Source organism: Astatotilapia calliptera, chromosome 6 (assembly GCF_900246225.1).
Source record: "Astatotilapia calliptera chromosome 6, fAstCal1.2, whole genome shotgun sequence".
In the NCBI taxonomy this organism is placed as follows: Eukaryota; Metazoa; Chordata; class Actinopteri; order Cichliformes; family Cichlidae; genus Astatotilapia; species Astatotilapia calliptera.
The window spans coordinates 32,633,087-32,652,336 of record NC_039307.1 but is presented as its reverse complement, the minus strand read 5'-3'; the positions used below and the strand labels follow the sequence as shown (position 1 = coordinate 32,652,336).

General features: G+C 40.8%; 1 protein-coding gene across 5 annotated transcripts; it reads left to right on the top strand.

Moving 5' to 3' along the window:
- Positions 1 to 330: 330 nt before the first annotated feature.
- Positions 331 to 16,689, top strand: pla2g6 (phospholipase A2, group VI (cytosolic, calcium-independent)). Of its 5 annotated transcripts, XM_026171789.1 has the most exons (19): positions 343 to 424; positions 1,001 to 1,215; positions 2,684 to 2,893; positions 3,932 to 4,112; positions 4,239 to 4,426; positions 4,680 to 4,776; positions 5,014 to 5,196; positions 6,505 to 6,613; positions 8,273 to 8,395; positions 8,985 to 9,075; positions 9,909 to 10,072; positions 10,153 to 10,303; positions 11,605 to 11,741; positions 12,030 to 12,107; positions 12,245 to 12,399; positions 12,504 to 12,555; positions 13,718 to 13,833; positions 14,040 to 14,113; positions 15,626 to 16,689. In XM_026171789.1, the coding sequence occupies exons 2-19, from the start codon at positions 1,007 to 1,009 to the stop codon at positions 15,768 to 15,770; spliced, it is 2,463 nt and encodes an 820-aa protein (XP_026027574.1). In that variant the 5' UTR covers positions 343 to 424; positions 1,001 to 1,006; the 3' UTR covers positions 15,771 to 16,689. The 5 variants fall into 5 exon arrangements, with proteins under 5 accessions (XP_026027578.1, XP_026027577.1, XP_026027574.1 ...); XM_026171791.1 differs by lacking the exon at positions 8,273 to 8,395 and having other exon boundaries at positions 344 to 424; XM_026171790.1 differs by lacking the exon at positions 12,030 to 12,107 and having other exon boundaries at positions 344 to 424.
- The last annotated feature ends 2,561 nt before the right edge of the window (positions 16,690 to 19,250 follow it).

Here is a 19,250-nt window from a genome sequence, read left to right as displayed (position 1 = left end):
AATCAAGGGTTGTAAAGAAGGACTTAGGGATAAAGACTGGTAAAAATTGAAAAAGGGGAAAAAAATAGGAAGAAATGTATTTTAATCGAATTAATTCGACAGACCAGAGTTGTGTGGAAACACAATTTAAATTTAAACAATTAGCTTTTTTATTTCTAAAGCAAACAATTACTTCACGTGCCTGAAGTCAATTATATAATACTGTTGAAATCCTCACATGTCGTTGATTGGTCGGTCAAAAGTCGTGTCGTTGTTGGTGTGACTTTATTTTTGCCCCGCCTTTTCTGCCAAGCTCCTTCACGTTCTTAAGCTGTGATTGGTTAAACACACGTCGATCAAATTCTTTTGCAGGGTTGGTTGCAGGGCGGCGGTTGTTGATGTATGTGTCAGAAGTCAGGTAGTCGGCACAGAGAGCAGCTAGCAGGTAAGCAGACAGCAGCAGGCTGCGTCTTTACTGCTTAATGCGATTAGCCGCACTTCACAAGTAGCCCACTAACTGTACTCTGTGTGCTCTAAATGAGTTTGCGATTAAAAAAACCCATGAACGATTAGGGTGTTTCGCTCAGTGTTCGCCGTCTGCGGCTTTTTAGCCTTGGTAGTTTGTCTGGCTGATTGTAGATAAGCTGAAACTCGTGAATGAGCAGCATAAATGGAGCCACTTATTTATAATTCAAACGAGAACTAGCCTCTTTTATACTCAGTGTTCATATCAACAAAGCAGGTGTTGGAGTGTCAGAGGAAGTGGTGAGTGGGCTAACCTTCACTCAGTTCCTAATAATAACTGTAATATAGCGCTTATTTATACCCGCAAGCTACTTCACTTGTATTTCCACAAAATAGAAACAATAAGTATTATATGTATGTATCTCTTAGATATTGCACATGTCGCTCCTGTTCAGTGGTAACATGCGCTCCTGGGGTGGAATAAATCATTCATTAATGTTGACAGCAATACTACAGGCTGCTGTAGTTTGTTTCAGCCTCCCCTTTGTCTTCCCAGGTAACGATGCAGTTCCTAGGGCGGCTGCTGGACACAGTCTCCTCTGTGTCAACCCTCTTCACCAACCCTTACCGGGTCCGAGAAGTGCCGCTGTCTGACTATGGAGGAGGAGGGAAAGTGAAATTAAAAGAGGAGGGTCGCATAGTTCTGTACAAGTACAGTCAGTCATGGGACTGTCTCCTTCTCTGCCCAGAGACACCGAATGTGGCTTTGAGGTCTGTGTTGATCACGTAGATACACTGTTCTGTGTGACTCTGACATGGGTGTGAAAGTTCAGTGTCAGCTGCAAAAACATTTCTTTTGCACCTTTAGTTGCTTTTATTAGCATAGTTGCTCATTTCATCCTGTGTCATCTTACTGGTTTACTGGTTTAGCCTACATCACCATTACTCAAACAGGCAGCTAAGGCTATGCCTTTTATTTTATCAGCTATAAAGCTTTGTAGCAATCATGTGATATGCTAGTAACTATGACATCATCCATTTTTTTTGCAAAACCCTGTTTTCAGCCTTCACTGTTAGCATTTTGGGAGGCATGTTGTTGGTTTTTGTGCACCAGAGTTGACCTTATGTAGACACAAGGAGGGAGTACTAAATTATAAACTAGTACTAGCAATCTTGCTTGGGAAGTTGCATCTGTAAAGTACATGTATATTTGCTATTTAGTGCTAAGTAACATTTCAAGTAAAATGTTACAACTTCAGTCATAAAAATGAAAGCAGAGAGTATCAGTCGGGATTATCTGGACAATCTGTTACCACTACAAAAAGCATATAGGTCCTGTCAGGTAATTCCATTACAAATGCCCCTAAAGTATCAAAGAACACAAACAAGCTGAGAGGTCCAGGTTTGTTATTCCTATGAGCAGAGGTCAGGAGATCTCCTGTGTTGTCACAATTGACAATCAGGGTAGCCTTACCCCTAACTTTAACCCTTAACAAGTCTTCACTTTAACTTGAACAGTTGTCGTGAAAAGGATTAGTCATAGAAACCAAAGCATTTGATGTACCCAGCTGTAAACATGTTTATTTCTTTCTGCTGTTAAAGTTGTCCATGAGCTTATAAGGGAGTTGACCTGCTTTTGGAGTTGGCCTCATATTGCCACTCCGGGAGCTGCAGAGTTTGGCAGATCTGCGCTGGCATAACTTTTCAGCTCGGGATGTTGCTGCTTGGCTACAGATCTGAAAGGCAGGTTTGAAGAAAGATAGAAAGAAGGTCTTAGCATTGGCCTCAGCTGATACCAGACATGTCAAATATTATTAGTTTACTAGCGCAAACCAGATCCTTGTTGGGAGTAACCAGGAGGGACAGGATTAGAGATGAGTGTATCAGAGAGACAGCTAAGGTTGAGTGGTTTGGAGAGAAACTAGAGGTGAGGTTTGAGATGGTTTGAGACACAAGCAAAGGATTGATTGTGGATATGTTGAAAGCAAAAGTAAAATATTATTTATGTATAGTATGTAAAAAAACATTAAAAGGAACTTTTGGAAGCTAAAGCAGCAAAGAAATAAAAGGAATAAACGTCTTAAACACTAATGCTTGAAGCTTTTTTGAATTGTTTTTCTTAGCAGAGGAGAAATATTATTATTTATTCTTTATCTACTAGTTCATTGGTACCACATTAGCAGAACCTTTGGTAATCTATCCACATTTCCTCTTCTTGTAATCATTGCATTGCCTGCAGGCTGTTTCAGGTGGTGTCAGAGGAAGATGCCATGAACTGGTTCCCACAGTACGCCCTCAAACTTCGACCTTTCTATGAAACGCTTCTTCTGAAGTGTGAGTCGACACAGCCAATCGTGGACTGCATCCGTGCTCACCCAGACTGGAGCTCTGCCCACATTGCTGTTGAAACAGGCCTGAGAGAGTGTCTCAAACATAACTATGTGCAGAGGTAAGATAAGCCAAATTGATATTCTTTTTTGGGTTTCTGTGATTATTTTGTATTTATTGGCCTTTTAGTGAGTGAAATATCAGACAGCAGTACGTCTCACAGTTGCATCTTCGTGTTTATGGTATTGATTGATGGGTGGATGAATAATGCCGAATGAAGAGAGATGTAACTCATTAGTCAGGAAGTCTGTGCCAGCTAAATGAATCCAGTGCAACAGATGGTATTGATTATTTAATTGGTTTATAGAAATGTTGCCTCAAAGCACTTATGGTATTATCGAAGCTTATAGCTCATTAGATACAAGTCATTTATTTTTTCACTCATTTTCTTGTGCATTTTTTAAATTGCTCCCTTATTGGCAAAAGTTTCTGTCTTATTAATAAAAAATGTGACTTTTGAGTAATTTTGAGGTAAAATTGAAAGCTACTTGATTCAGTTAGTCTATTAGTGGATATTTAGTTCTAACAGTTTCACAAAAAAAGTCTCTGATTCAGCCTGAAAACCATCCTCTACAAGTAGCGTTGCTGGGAAGTTTAACTTAAAAGACACGATCTGGAGAGTAGGTGTGAATGTGAGTGCGAATGGTTGTCAGTGTGCCTGTGTTAGCCCTGTGACAGACTGGCGACCTGTCCAGGGCGTACCCTGCCTCTTGCCCTAAGACAGCTGGGATAGGCTCCAGCGCCCCCGCGACCCTGAAAAGGATAAGCGGCAGAGAGACTGGACGGACACGGTCTGGATACGAGAATAACATAATAAGGAAATCCGAAGTGAAATGAGTTGCTGAGGAAAAACAGGAAAAGGCAGTCCTTCCTTGACCAAAGCAATAATAACACAAGTCTGCTTAAAAAACAAAACAACAACCCCCCCTCTCCCCAGCTCTCATGCTTTACTGATATGACTTGAAAACATATAGCTGAAGAATTTAGGAAATAAAAAGAAGCTTAGGAAAGTTTGTTGACTAAAGCACACAGAAAGCCTCTGCGGTGCTTCATGGTGCAGAGCTCCCACAACATCAGCTCAAAATCTTTGCATCTCCAGTCAGATCAATGCTCGGGACGCATCAGGCCAGACGCCGCTGCATCTGGCATGTGGGCGAGCTGACGCCACATGTGTGAAGGAGCTTTTGGAAGAAAGCCAAGCTCGCACTGACATCAAAGACCAAAACGGAGAGACACCGATCCACTACGCTGCCAAGCAGGATTCTACGGTAATCATCCAGGTGAGCCTCAGCTAAAGCAAGATGGTAGAGTCAGACCTCAGACCCTCTAAAGTGCACATTAAAATGATTTCTCCCTCTCTCCACTTTTCCTGCTGTTTTCGTTCTCACCTTTCTCTCATCATCCAGGTCCTTTGCTCGCGGTTATGCTCTGGTGTGGACGAACTCAATAAGAACGGAGAGACGCCGCTCCATGTGGCCTGCCGTACAGGCCGAGTGGAGGCTGTCAAGGCCCTGTTAGGAGGTGGGGCCAAGTGTGACATCATTGGCGGTACAGGTTACCCCATCCACAGCGCCATGAAATACAGCGAGAAGGGGTGAGTGGGAGGAACAATGAGTTATTTTTGTGTCTATAGATGAGCAAAATTGGCCGATTGTGCGTCTGTGTTTTACTGCACGATACTAAAGAACACTGAAAATGGGAACAGCTTCTCTGGTTCTCCTTTTTTACCGGTTCTCTAGAAGTTGTCTGTCTGTCTGTCTGTCTGTAATATGTGACTTCTCTACACTATAATAAAGAATGTAGTACATATTTAATATTCTTGTTTTAATTTCGTGTTCATCTGTTAGTTGTGTGGAGGAGATCCTCAAAGCAGATCCAAACCAGCTCCAGGCAGAGGACTCTTTGTATGGAGGGACGCCTCTCCACTGGGCTAAAACTGCTGAGGTTAGAAACACTACGTCGTGTGCTGTGTAAAAATTCATAATGGTTTGTTTAGTTTTGGCATTACTCTTGCAAACATCCTGAGAAATTCACACTGAGTTTAATCCTGAGTAAATCTAGCCGCCTGCCAGTGATGGCTGTGCGTCCTCTGGTCTCTCAAATCAGCACATCTGCGAGGGATTAACACGGAGCTAGAGACTTGACTTCATGTTTCTTTCTGTCTTCATGTCTGGGTGATAGATGTGTCGCATGCTGTTAGAGTGTGGCTGTGAAGTGAACTACCTCAGTAAGACCGGAGAGAGCGCTCTGCACATTTTGACCAAGAAGGGTCGCTTTGAGGCGGCTATGGTGTTGCTCACCCACGGAGCGAATGCCAACCTGAGGGGCCAGGATGGAAACACAGCTCTGCACTTAGCCATGAAGGTGTGTATACGATCTGCAAAATGTTCATGAGGAGAAAAGAGAAAGGTTACTTTGCAAGACATTGTGAGATTACGGGAGTTGTAGAACGCAGCACCTTTGAAATCAGATTGCAATACTCATAAAGAAAACTGAGGTCATGCTCTGTGTTACAGCCAGCGTGTTCACACTGCAAAATCTCTTTCCAGTCTGTTTTGATGAGTTCTTATTCAACATCAAATGTTTGTTTGTGGGCACATGGTTAGCACTGCCGCCTCACAGCAAGACGATTCCTGGTTCAAATGTCCTGGCAGGCTGGTGCTTTGTATCTGGAGCTTACATATTCTCCCTGTGCTTTCCTCCCACAGACCAAAGATGTGCATTGTAGCTTAGTTGGTGATTGTAAATTGGCCATGTGAGGTTAATAGTGCGTATAGCATAAAGCACTGCATAAATGTATGGTTAGAGAAATGCTGTCTGAATTGCCACAGTGTTTCCATTTTAAAAAATATGTATTATTTTAATGTGAGCTGCATAACTGAGGTTTTTCACAATGGGGGTACAAACCCAGCTAAGCTATTGCAACAAGTACTGATTGTTCAAATACAACTGCAAAAAACCTTCAATGCTGTGTGAAATGTAACTAACTACAAAATGTAATGATTCGCAAATCTGATAATCATATTTTACTCAAAATAGAACAGTGAGACAATTTATGTTTTAAATGTTTAAACTGTGAAAATGTGCCAGCTTAAGAAAAACATTTGCTTATTTTGAATTTAATGGCAGCAACACATCTTAAAAACTGTTGCGACATCACCGAGTAGCAGCCCCTCTTGTTTTGACAGCAGTACGTAAAACTCAGGAGACCAGTTGCTGGACGTCTAACTGTTGTCTGATTTAGGATTCTAGCTGCTCAACAGTCCTGCAGACTGCAGGCAGGCCAGCTCAGCGGACTCTTCTCCTACAAAGTCATGCTGTTGTAATAATTGCAGTAGGTGGTTTAGTATTGCCTTGTTGAAGGGAAGCGTATGTTGCTCTAAAACCTGCTAGCACCTTCCAGCATTCGTGGAACCTTTCCAGATGTAATAGTTTCAACAAAAACTTCTGGAAGTCTTCTTGAGCCCAATCAGTGATTTCCTCTATAAACACATTTTTTCCATATTAGGGAACTTCTGGCCATCTTCACCTCTGAGAAACTCAGAAATTCTGTTTTTATTTACTTCTTACCCAGCATCCCAATTTGTTTGGAATTGAGGTTGTATTTTTTTGTTTTATCCTTTGTTCCATATCCTTAAAAAAAACCTCTTCTCATTTGTTGTGACTGCTCAGATGGACCACATAGAGTTGATCAAAGCTCTAATAGTGTTTGGTGCAGATGTGGAGATTCACAATGATTTGGGCGAGACACCTGGACTCATCGCTGCACGCACCAGCAAAGGTAATGAGAGAGAGAGAGAGTGAGATGGGGGGTTAAAGCGAAACATTTAAACATATAAAGAACATAGAAGTCTGAGCTTGGACTGGTGGTGTTAACAGTGAAATTAGGAGTTAATGTGCCTGACCTAACAACCCTGTTTGATCTCATGTAGTCTGATTTGAAAGCATGTGTCCACTGTGGATGATATTAGTCTGCATGTTGTGTTGGAGCCGTAATTAAGGGTTTTATAATCTGCCACTTTATCCCATTATGTATTAATATTATATGATATGATAACACTTCCTGTTACAGATATATTGCTTTATCACTATGAAGCAATGAAAAAATATTAGTTATTGCTTATAGTCAGTTAAACTTTGTGATCATGCTTTTTTTTTTTTTTTTTTGCAGTATGCAGTATTGCAGCATCTTGGCCTTACTGCCTTTTAGTGAAATATCCGATTAGATTAGGTTAGATTTTGGTCCACAGAAGCAGAAAATGGAAAAGAGCATACAAATAAACTCACTAACTCTAAGGCTACGTTCACACTGCAGGTCTTAATGCTCAATTCTGATTTTTTGATCAAATCCGATTTTTTTGTCTGCTTGTTCACACTACAAATAAAATGCGACAGCAAACGCGCTCTAGTTTCTTTTGCGGCCCGCATGCGCAAAAGAAGACGTCACACACAACGCGCTCTGTTTAGACCCAACAGTATTGTTTGACTGATGGCCTTTAATATAAAGACTTGTTTCGGACTTTACGTTTTCCAATTTTGCTTTAAGTTATAAAGTTATTTTTTTATTTACATATGGCCTAATAATTATCCTTATTGCTGTTTTAGAGAGGAGCGGTGCTTCAAAGGCTAGTTGCAGATAATCTGCAGATTATACAGTACAAATAAAATGTTCACGTTTCTCCAACGTTGTCTTTCCAACAGTTTCACTGACATCTACACTGGATGGCCGGGAAGTGTTCGCGATGTCTTCTCCGGCGCTGATAATTGTTGTCTGTCTTGTGTCAGTGACGTAAAAGACGGATTTAATGCGACATGACCATTCAAACAGCAGTCGCTTTCTAAAACATCGGATATGTATCGGATTCAGTACCACATACGAAAGTGACCCAGATCGGATTTGAAAATATCGGACTTGTGCCGTTCACACTGTCATACCATGATCGGATATGGGTCGCACAAGGTCAAAAAAGTCAGATTTGATGCGGTTTTGCCTGCAGTGTGAACGTAGCCTTAGTCATCCCACAGGAAATAAAAACAGTTTCTAATTTCTTTCTGTTGATATATGCAGCTGTTTACTGTTATTTTTCTGATCACTTTCTTTTTTGGCAGAAAGCTGGAGACAAAGACAAAGATTTAAAATTTCACTTTGATTTCTTAGAAAAGCTCAGAGCATGTTACGGCTAAATTGAGCCAGCTAATGGATGTTTGCTTTCAAATACATAGACAGTGCAGGAAACCATTCACAAAGAAGAAATGGGAGTAAACTAAGTTTGTATTGACTTACTGATTTTGAAAATGCATGATAATTGCTAACAGCTTGCTTATGTTCTTGCTTTCTCTCTTCCTTTCATCTCTCTCCGTCTCTCATCTTTGTGGCGTGTGTGCACGTCTAACTTGTTGGCTGCTGCTCTGTGTGTGTGTTTGTGTGTTAACATGAAAGGTCCTAATAGAAAGATACTGCTGGACTTGCTGTGTAGTGTAGGAGTACAGCGTTGCCTCCCTCCCTCCCCCGGCAGTCCTCCTCCTCCTCCCATCTCCAAGAAGGTCAAGCCTCAAGGCATAGGTAACACCACCACCCCCTCACCCCTGCTCCTCCCTCATGCTTCTCCATTTCCATTTTTCTGTCACTTCAAATATTCGAGTTTGTGTTGTCAGTCAATTTTTTACCCTTACTTTTCTTAGCTATAGATCATTCTTTCTGTATTATATATTTAATGATCAAATTTAGGATAATCTTAAATCGCTGTAAACGTAATGTAAGAGCTGGATTCAAGTGTTCCTTCATATTTAAGTTAAAATAATAATAATAATGGATTGGATTTATATGGCGCTTTTCAAGGCACCCAAAGCACTTTACAATGCCACTATTCATTCACTCTCACATTCACACACTGGTGGAGGCAAGCTACGGTTGTAGCCACAGCTGCCCTGGGGCAGACTGACAGAAGCGAGGCTGCCATATCGCGCCATCGGCCCCTCTGGCCAACACCAGTAGGCGGTAGGGTAAAGTGTCTTGCCCAAGGACACAACGACCAGGACAGAGAGCCCGGGGATCGAACCGACCCCGTTTTTTCCTAGTTTAGTTTAGTTTATGCACAAATGTGATGTCATGTTTTGCTCCTGTACCAACAGCTGTTGTGATTGGCTTTTAGGATTTGAGGACATCTTGTATGTGGGGGCTGCAGTGGGTGCAATGAGCAGAGGCATATCTGAAATAGACGGCCCCCAAATGGAAACGAGAAAGTGAGTATAACATATCACGCGCCTTTATTGCTACTACTTACCCATAATCAAAGCACACACAGAAGGTTGTAGGCAAACACTGAATATATAAGACAGACATGGCCGTTGTGACTTTACCTACAGTTATCATAGTTCTGTATAGTTACTGTGCTGTAACAATGACACATATTTACCTACACCACAGTAACTATGTGTCTTTTTTTCAAAGTGGATGTGACGGTAACAGGTGGATGTGATATTCCTCATACTTCATCCTAAATCATACTCTGCTTTATCTATACTGTCTATTTAACTCTAAGTGGGACCATCATTTATAAAATAATCATATTGTGTTCAGATTGAGATACACATGCACACTGACAATGTGACTGTGGCCATAAACTCACCATGAAAGTGTTTCTAAAACCACTTTAATACAAATGTAATATTAATAATTCATATTATTGTAAAGTGTATAACTGATACACCCACAGCTCACTTTTAGAAAGAATCCAGGGTCAAAGCACTTCTGCTGTTCTGTGCTGCACAATAATAGGTTTCACAGTGTAGTAATGCCATTGTTCAGTATGCATTGAAAGCCTCTGCCCTCCTTGATTTCTTTACCATTTGTGGGCTTTGACCTGCATGCGTTTAAGGCCTTTCTCTCCAGGTTTACTTTGCTTTGTTTTATTTTGCTGTTCTCTGTGTTGTGATGTTTGGTTTTGCTGGTCACATGACTCTTTTCAGTAAACTCTGTTTCGAGGATTCTGCTCTGTTCCAGAGGATCTAAAAAGTTGGATATGCAAGTGATTGGCTGGATAAAATTCATCATATTGGTCTTGGCCATCCGACAGGATGGACAGTCTGCTGTGTCTTGATGGTGGCGGTATTAAAGGCCTGGTGCTGATCCAGATGCTGATCGCTCTGGAGAAGGAGGCGGGCAGACCCACCAGAGAGCTCTTCGACTGGGTAGCTGGCACGAGCACGGGAGGCATCCTGGCTCTGGCTATAATCCACGATGTGTTTGTGTTCTCTTTTCCAGTGCTGAGTTTTCATCACATAGCACCAGAACAACAATGACACTTCTTCTATGTGTAGGTAAATCCATGGAGTACCTGCGCTGCCTGTACTTTAGGATGAAGGAGCAGGTGTTCAAAGGATCAAGACCCTATGAATCAGCACCGCTAGAGGACTTCCTCAAAACAGAGTTTGGAGAAAACACCAAGATGACTGACATAAAGTTCCCCAGGTAGATATCTGAATGTGATAATAGGCAGAAAAATGCCAAGAAAAAGCTAAAATTCAAAAGAATTGCAGACCTCTGCCCAAGCTGCTCGTCATCTGGGCAGCATTTACTTTTAAGCAAAGAGTAATGTATCTTCTATTAAAACATTGTGTACAAGCAGGCAATAGATAATAGGTATTGATTTGTAAATAGCTGAAATAACTTGAGCTTATTATATAATATTATAATGCAGTTTATTTCTAACCAACTAGCAGCTCATTCATCATCGTGTGAAACAAAGTGAAACAAAGGCAGATGTGATACGTAAAAGTGAGGTCAGAGGTCAAATGTGACATGATATTTAAATGGTAACTATAGTGTGACATTTAGAATCCCCATATAGCAGAATCATTTCCTAAGTAATGCCAATACAAACGAAGGCAGCAGAATTTTAAACACCATTTTAAGAAAATTGACATTTTATGAAAGTTTGAACTTATCTGACCTCGAAGAAGACGTCAGAGACAGTAACATGATATTTACAATCCCCATATACCATTCCCTATATATTTATATGTTGTCAATACTGACAATGGCGGTAATAAACAGTTATAAATAGCTCTAAATAGAATTATTATCACTTTAACCTTGAGTTTTACATTGAAGGCGAGGTCAGAGGTCAAATGTGATTAACATGAACCCACTCTACACTCCTACAAAGTTTTATTATAATTCATTCATAACTTTTCGACCTGTCACGCTTACAGAGAGAATGACAAATTGTTGCGTTCTAAATGTTATGCAGCCCTCTGCCACAAGATGGCGCTGCAGCTTTTCCATTGCTATAGAAAAGCACCAGAAATTTGTTAATGCAGCCTGGATCTTCTTTTAAGTCTGTCATTGTTCAGACCTCAGTGTTTCTTAGGTTTTATACTAATCAATTAGCCAAAGATTTTTCCTTATTTACTCGACTAAGAATTTAGTCGCCCCAGTTTCTGCTGGTGCTAACAGTGTCATATAAAAGCTTTAAATATCCCACTCTTTTGCTGTGATTGGTCAGTTTTTAAAACTTTGAGCTGGTTTTACCCTGATGTGTTAAATTGAGTCACCTAATTTTTTTCCGAGGTTCAATTCCTGAGAATTAAAAAAAGGTACTGACTTGCTTAGATATGTGTAGCATGGCTCTCTTAACACTAAAATAATACATCTGAAGCCAGATTGGTTTTAAAAATATTTTTGTAATTTGGTTGAAATGCTGCTGTTCAAATTTTCAGGTGTTTAAGGAGAACAGGCAAACATCCTTTCACTTCTTTCTTTCTTTACAGGGTAATGGTGACCAGTGTTCTGGCAGACAGACATCCAGGCGAGCTTCATATATTCAGGAACTATGACCCTCCATCCGTCTCCAGAGAGGCCCCATACACCACCACTGCCACATTCAAGCCTCTCACCATCCCACAAGGCACGTCAGATATCACCTGTGTTTGTCGGCTACAGCACCAGCCCTCAAATGTCAAATGTATTAAATGGGATAGTGAAGTGCTCTGAACATACCACTGGATGGCACCAAAGGAATTTTCAGAGCTCATATTTTAATGTGAGGGTTATGTTCTTTCACTTCACTGAGGCAATAAAAGCTGAAAACTAAGCCTGTGTGTGAGCACAACACTGAAACTGAGACTGTGTGTGCTGTTCATGAAGGAGTCGTGTCCTGTGTTGTGTGTGAGTCCCAGCCGTGTTGTTGTTACAGGCTGGGAGGATGAAGATGTGTTGATAGTAGGATACACAGAAGAGCCACCCAGAAAGATAAGGAAGGTGACAGATGAAGGTGTGTGTATGCGTACAGGACCAAGTCCTGGAAAGTCGTGAAAAAGACAGACCGGAAGTGATAATTATGAACTCAGAACAGTGTAATTGCATTTACTATGCATGACTTTCTTACTTATATCCTTGTGTTCATATCAGAACAACTTGTATGGCGAGCTGCTCGCTCCAGCGGCGCTGCTCCCACCTACTTCCGACCAATGGGGCGCTTTCTGGATGGAGGGCTGCTGGCCATTAACCCGACACTAGATGCCATGACAGAAGTCCATCAGTACAATAAGGCCTTAAAAGCAGAGGTAGGCAACCGGAGCTCTATTCACTTTCCTTCCTTTATGCACTTAATGGACGTTAAGCCACATGGATTTGTTCGTGACTTCTTCTCTGCACGTGTGTCTCTTAGGGCCGTGAGAAGGACTTAAAGAAGCTGGGTATAGTGGTCTCTCTTGGAACAGGTGAGCCAAGTAATTGTGTGTCAAAATGTTAAATTATGTGAGTCATATCTCTTCTTCTGTGTCTTTAATATTCATTAAATGCAAAGTAAACTGATATATACACACACACTGGCCACTTTATTAGGTATATATCGCTAGTACTGGGTTGGACTCTGTTTTGCTTTTAGACCTGCCCTAATTCTGTGTGGCACAAATTCAACAAGGTGATGAAAGGATTCCTCAGAGATTTGGGTCCATATTGACGTGATTTCACAGAGTTGCTGCAGATTGGTTGGATGCACATAAATGATGTCATGTTCAAGGAACCAGACATGGCACATTATCCTGCTGGATACAGCCTTCAAAAGATTGGTACAGTGGGGTGATAAAGAACCACATAGACATACAATATAGACACGCTCAGCAACAATAGTCGGGTAACTGTGGTGTTTAAATGATGTCATTTAGCACTAAGGGGCCCAAGAGTGCCGGGAAAGTGTCCTTGAAACCATTGCACGACCAGTAGCAGTGCAGACGTTTGTGTTTTTTATGCCACATTTTGACCCAACACTCTAAATGTTGCTGCAGAATTTGAAACTTATCAGACCAGGTACTGTTTTTCTAATCTTCTGTTGTCAATTTTTGGTGACTTGTAGCCTCAGTTTGCTGTTCTTAACTGATAGAAGGACACCTGGTGTGGTCTTCTGCTGCTTTAGCCCATGCGTTTGACATGTTTTATGTTTAGAAATGCTCTTAATTACCTTAGTTGATACTAAGTTGACCATTCTCTTGTAAACCTTAGAGACGGTTTTGTGGGAAAATCCCAGCAGATCAACAGCTTCTGAAATGCTCAGAGCAGCCTGTCTGGCACCAACATCTGTGTCGCTCAAATAAAGTTTGTTCCTCATTCTGATGCTCAGTTTGATTTTCAGCAGTTCATCTTGATCATGTCTAAATGCACTGAATCGCTGCCATGTGTTTGACTGATTTAGATATTTGTGTTAACATGCAGTTGAACAGGTGTACTTAATTAAGTGGCCAGTGGGTGTATATATCAGTTGTATCAGAGCTACACAGGAATGCATACCTATCACATTGTGAATAACTAGCTGGAGTTCAGTGTCTCTATTTGAAGTCTCCCTCCCCTTTATCATTTTGTACGCGTGCTCCTGTGTGTCTCCAGGTAAACCTCCTCAGGTGGTGGTGAGCTCTGTGGATGTGTTCCGACCCTCCAACCCACTGGAGCTGGCCAAGTCCTTTGTAGGAGCAAAAGAGCTGGGCAAAATGCTGGTGGACTGTGTGAGTGCATCATTTTTCAGTTTATGTCTGTGAGTGGTTAACTCTGGCCATTGCTGTAATGTGCCCTGATTACTTATTTTTATTTAATCTGTTATTTGTGTTTATTCCATTTGACATTTGTGCATGTATTGGTGTTCTAATAACAAAAACATTTGTTAAAGCATGTTTTTCTTGCTCATTATAAATACGTCTCTCTCACTGCACAGTGTACAGACTCTGATGGCTGTGCAGTGGACAGGGCCAGAGCGTGGTGTGAAATGATCGACACCATTTACCACAGGTCAGAAACGACACACGTGTTAGTTTTGCTTCTTTTTTAATGCATCCTCTTTTCTCAGCCTCTCTGTATTTGTACCAACTTGCTCTCATCCGTTTATCTTAGAATGCTTGTAGTTGTTTCTTATTCCCAGACGCTTCATCTGCAGGGGTTTAAAAGGAGTTCCTGTAAGACTGAGTGTTTACTTCAATTTCATTCAGTTTTATTCAAATGTTGACAAATCACAACAACAGTTGTGATTTGACTTTATATTGTAAGGTAAAGACCCTACAATAATACAGAAAATAGAGGAAAGTCCAGCAATCATATGACCCCTCTATGAGCAAGCAGGAAGAAACCTGCACTAAAATCAAACTCACATAGGGGCTGAGTGGATGAGACCGAACAAAGACATGCTGTGGAAGAGAGCCAGAGATTAATAATAACTATTGATTAAATGCAGACAGTTGTATAAACTGATTCACACGTACATTTCATGTGAACTGTCACAGTGATCAAATCTGCCGCATGTCAGTTATCTAGAAGTAGGACATTTATCACCAACCTATATATGACATGACTGCAGTTTTGTCACATTATAAATTACTTTCATGGATGTAGTTATGACATTTCAATTCAGTTTGGTTTTAATTAAGTTTTATTTATATAGCATCAAATCACAAGCCACATCAAGGCACTTTATATTATAAGGTAAATTACTTTACAGTAATAGATAATAAACCACAACAATCTTATGACTCCCTATGAACAACCACTGCTGACAGTGGGAAGAAAAAACTCCCTTTTAACAGGAAGAAATCTCCAGGCTCAGGGAGAGGGGCGGCTTTTTGCTGTTGAGGGGGAGGAGGAGGAAGAGGAGGTAAAAGAGGCACTGTGGAACTAACTGCTGTGTCTTTTAGCTTCATGGATAGATAAAGGTGCACATCATTTAAATAGCAATAGAAGTATGTATAATATGCCTGCCTAAGAGGAGCATGTAGAATATAAATAGAACTGGTCCCTACAGAGAACCGTGTGCATCATTAAATAGGTAGATGTTTGTGTTTATAAATATGATATCAGTTCATACATATAAATTTTGATGTCAGTGTTTCCGTTAAGTTGTGTGATAAAAAGGATCGTAAAGTGTCACAAGGTCATGAGGTTATGTTGCATCTCGTCTTCTTCGCTGTACTCACGTGAGAACCTGAGACCAAATGCTGTAGTTTCACTTCTGTTAGAAACTCATAAAGTACCAAATAACAGGTTTACACTGCAGTCGATCAGTTTAGCACACACACTCTTTTTCTGTTGTACCATGTGGTTCAGCATTGTCTTGTAAGCAAGCCTACAGTGGAAAAGAAACATGAACGTAGCTCCAAAAGCTCTTCAGCAGCAATGGTGATTTTTCCTGTTGTTTTTATTTATCCCTTTTTTTGCATTTAGTCTTTCTTTACTATCTTTAGCATGTCTCTCTGCACAGTTAGTTATCATTATTTTGTTTATTAATCACTGTGTCCATTGCATTGTGTGCAGATTGAGTCCCCAACTATCTCAGGAGGTGATGCTGGATGAGGTGAGCGACGCAGCCCTGGTGGACATGCTGTGGGAGACCCAGATGTATCTGTATGAGAAGAGGGAGGTCCTCCAGTCTCTGGCAAAATTACTACTGAACAACTAAAAGCACAAGAACATCACAAATGGAGGCTGTGAAGAGTGTTTGAATGGAGCAGTGAGATTACTGAGCTGTATGTCTGACTAAAAACTGTAATGTGTGTGTGTCGGTGTGCTCTCTGTTCAAACTGAATGAATCAGTTTGAGTATGAGTACAAACGTATTAAATATGTGGAAAGCTAACCCAGGAAACAGCTGACCTACTAAAGCCTGTTTAAAGGTGTTTTATGTAGCATCATGTGACCTTAGCACTGATCCTGTTGTGGTTGATCAGGTTTACTTCTAACATATGAACCAATGAAGAAGTTGAAGGTTGTACTGGGGAAATGTAAACTGACTGTTACAGTGTCATGTAAGTTTCCACTTCCCCCTACACTGTGGGTCAATCTACCTCTGGATTTGTTGAGGTAAATCTGGAGTGTTTCCTTCCCTTTTTTCCTCACTTGTTCATCACATTCACTTCTGACACACACTTACAAATACACCCGAGTCATTGAATTTTTCCATTAAGCTGTGTGATAAAAGGGACCCTGAATTGCCACCAGAGCATCAGCAGTATTCTCAGGTGCAGCTGAGATGGTGGTGATGTTGAACCAGTTCTGCCTTATGTGTGGGACCCACATTTGTACCTTTTCTTCCTTCCGTAGTAATCGAATGCCTTTCTGAGTTATTTATACTGACTTGAAACGCAATATTTAGCCTCATGTCTGTTGATAAAATATGATATTAATATGAAATCTTAAAACTGACATGAAAGATGTATTTGAATGAATCGTCTCTGTGAAAGATAAAGGAACAGACGCCCTGCTGCTATGTGCACAACACGGACAGGAGGAACAAATTATTTTGTATTTTTATTTTTTTGTATTTGGCTTGATCCTGAAGTATAAATGGTATGGGAATAAAATATCTTAATATTGACCGAACTGCTTTGTTGTTGTTTCAGTTAATCTCAGTCAGCCTGCACCCTTATAAACTTGGCTGTTTATTGCTTTGAAACCCTCTATGCATGATAAGGTCAGTGGCTTTATTGCTTCCTTTGGCCAACTTCTTGTCCCAGCAGGGTATCTGACGAACAGCAGGGTGTAGATGTTGTCCTGGATCTTGTCCACCCCATTTGGCTGACTCCTCAGAAGTCGCCTTACTCTCTGCAGGTGTTTGGTGGTTGCAGCTTGCCAAGCGGCCTCTTCATGGTTGCCATTTGCCTGTGATATTCCAAGGTACTAGTACTATCCAAGTACAAGGTACTAGTTCAGTGATGACGTGACGAATCCTACCTCTGGGCCTAAAGTAGTCTGCGTTTAATATGGCTTTTGTGTTGTTAACATGTTTAATGTTATGTATTTTCTTCTATTTAATCTCAAAAAGCTCCTAAAACAGTCAGTGATCACTGTTGACCTCCCTCGGCTTTTATTACCGCTAATCATTTATTTAAGATCAGTTTTTAAAACCTTAGGATGTAACTACAGCCCAGTCCATGCAGCAGTATATGAATGACTAACCTCGTATTGTGGATGGATTATCTCAGTTGTTCTCCTGGCTGAAGTTTGGTCCTTTTACAGCATCCTGCCATGCGATTACATTTGTTCCTGACCACCGAGAACACTCACGTTAACTTTTATCGAGTGGAAAAAAAGTTATCTTGTTTATATTATGCTAACATAGCCGCTAGCGGTCACGTAGCACATCATTATATACCAGTTAGCCCAACTTCAGTAACCCTACAAACGTCCCTGCTGTTTAGTTTTCTGTCTTCATTTATGCTGGAAGTGATAACAGAGCTGTACGTTTTAATTTGTTTCCAAAACCCCGCAGTCAGGACATGCTATATTGTATTTAGATAGAAGCTAGCGAGCTAACTCCCTGCTAACTTTTAACTCCGTTAAATGTCATAAATTCCGTTTTCATGGATGCCTGGATGTTAAACTCAATTGTTACACCTGGTAGAGCAGAACGCTGATCATTTTATTAAAGATGAAAGACTTTAGACAGTTTTTCAACTCTCAGTAATGCCATAGTGATCGTTTGATATATGGACCTGCAGCGGAGTTTAGGTCCAGACACGGCTAGTGATGTCAGACTGAACAACCAGATAGCTGTCCTCAATGTTTGAAATGGTTACTTTCTGGTAATGCAATCAGACTACAATTCTCCGGTAGGAATGACAGTCCAGTGTCATTGCTGGTTGCTGCATTCAACAACAGAAGCTTGGCATGTTGTAACATCTATAAGGATGATTTGTTTGTCAGTCCAGGCATGATTTAGGTGATCCAAATGCAATTACCTGAACAAAGTCTTTAATGTTGTCCTAACTTCTTTTAAGTACAGTAGCAGTGGATGTGGGTTGGAGTTGCAATGACCTTCAACCTGCAGGTGACCACACCATTTGTGACGGAGAACTCATCTCCATTTGTCATGCAAGGAAACAATCATATTCTTTAAAGCACAGTTATATATTTGCTCTACTTAAAAAAATAAATAAATAAAAAAAAAGTCTGCTCTCGCAGAACAGAAAAGATTGACAGGGGAAGTTTATTTCTGCTGCTTGTATCCGTGATCTCATTCTTTCAATCTTTAAATCAAGCTTATGACCATAGGTGAAGATAAGGACGTAGCTCAGACAGTAAATTGAGATCTTTGCTTTTACACTCAGCTCTGTCTTCACTTCAAACTGGGAGTTTAAGATCTTCTGTACCAGGGCCTCTGTCAGATGTCTCCAGCTCAGCTCCTCTCCTCACCTGAGTGTCCAGACCATACAGCCGCAGATCCTCAAACTGTTTATTGAGGTCAGTATCTCTCAACCCAAGACACTAACTCGGGCTCCCTCCCCAGTGTCCCGAGAGGTCACATATCATGTCCCACTCATCAGCCACTGATAGCTCTGACCACCGTCCGACAAACAAGAATGTCATGAGAGCATATTTTAATAAAGGGCTTTGCAAATGTAGCTAATAACTTTTCAACAGTCCCGCCAGGCACACGACCTGGCCACCCGTGTATCCGGCAGGGAAAGTACCTCCAGGACACTCAGGCCCACCCGAGCCCAGGCTTCTCGTTGAGAAGAGGGTGTCAATTGCATTCAGGGAACAGATGATGATCAAATTCATTATTGATGAGATAGCAGAGTAAAGTTACAGCAAATGGATAGTGCTCTGTACAAAACCTGGAGCTGTACTCAACTACAATACTTTAGACTTTTTTTTCAAAAGGCATCAACAGCACAGACACAGTGGATATCATTCACAGAACAATGTTTTCAACCAGGATGTAAACGTTTTTATTTCTGCTGTTAGGTTGTTATAATTGGACATTTTCACATGTTTTAAATGAGACAAAATGTTCACACTTCAGATGTTTTGTTAAATCCAATTGTTTATTTGATTGGTTGATGGTAGTTTTTCATGGGTAAGATGTTATAATACCCTGGTTCACTCAGTGATTACGCCGTCTCCTAAAAATCTTCTTTAATTCAGTTCAATTAAATCCA

Excerpts from the sequence above, each read along its gene's own strand:
- pla2g6 (XM_026171789.1), top strand. The coding sequence starts at position 1,007 with ATGCAGTTCCTAGGGCGGCTGCTGGACACAGTCTCCTCTGTGTCAACC. Across the intron at positions 5,197-6,504 it reads CTCTGCACTTAGCCATGAAG|ATGGACCACATAGAGTTGAT; the intron begins GTGTGTATACGA and ends GTGACTGCTCAG. Across the intron at positions 10,073-10,152 it reads GGCTCTGGCTATAATCCACG|GTAAATCCATGGAGTACCTG; the intron begins ATGTGTTTGTGT and ends TTCTATGTGTAG.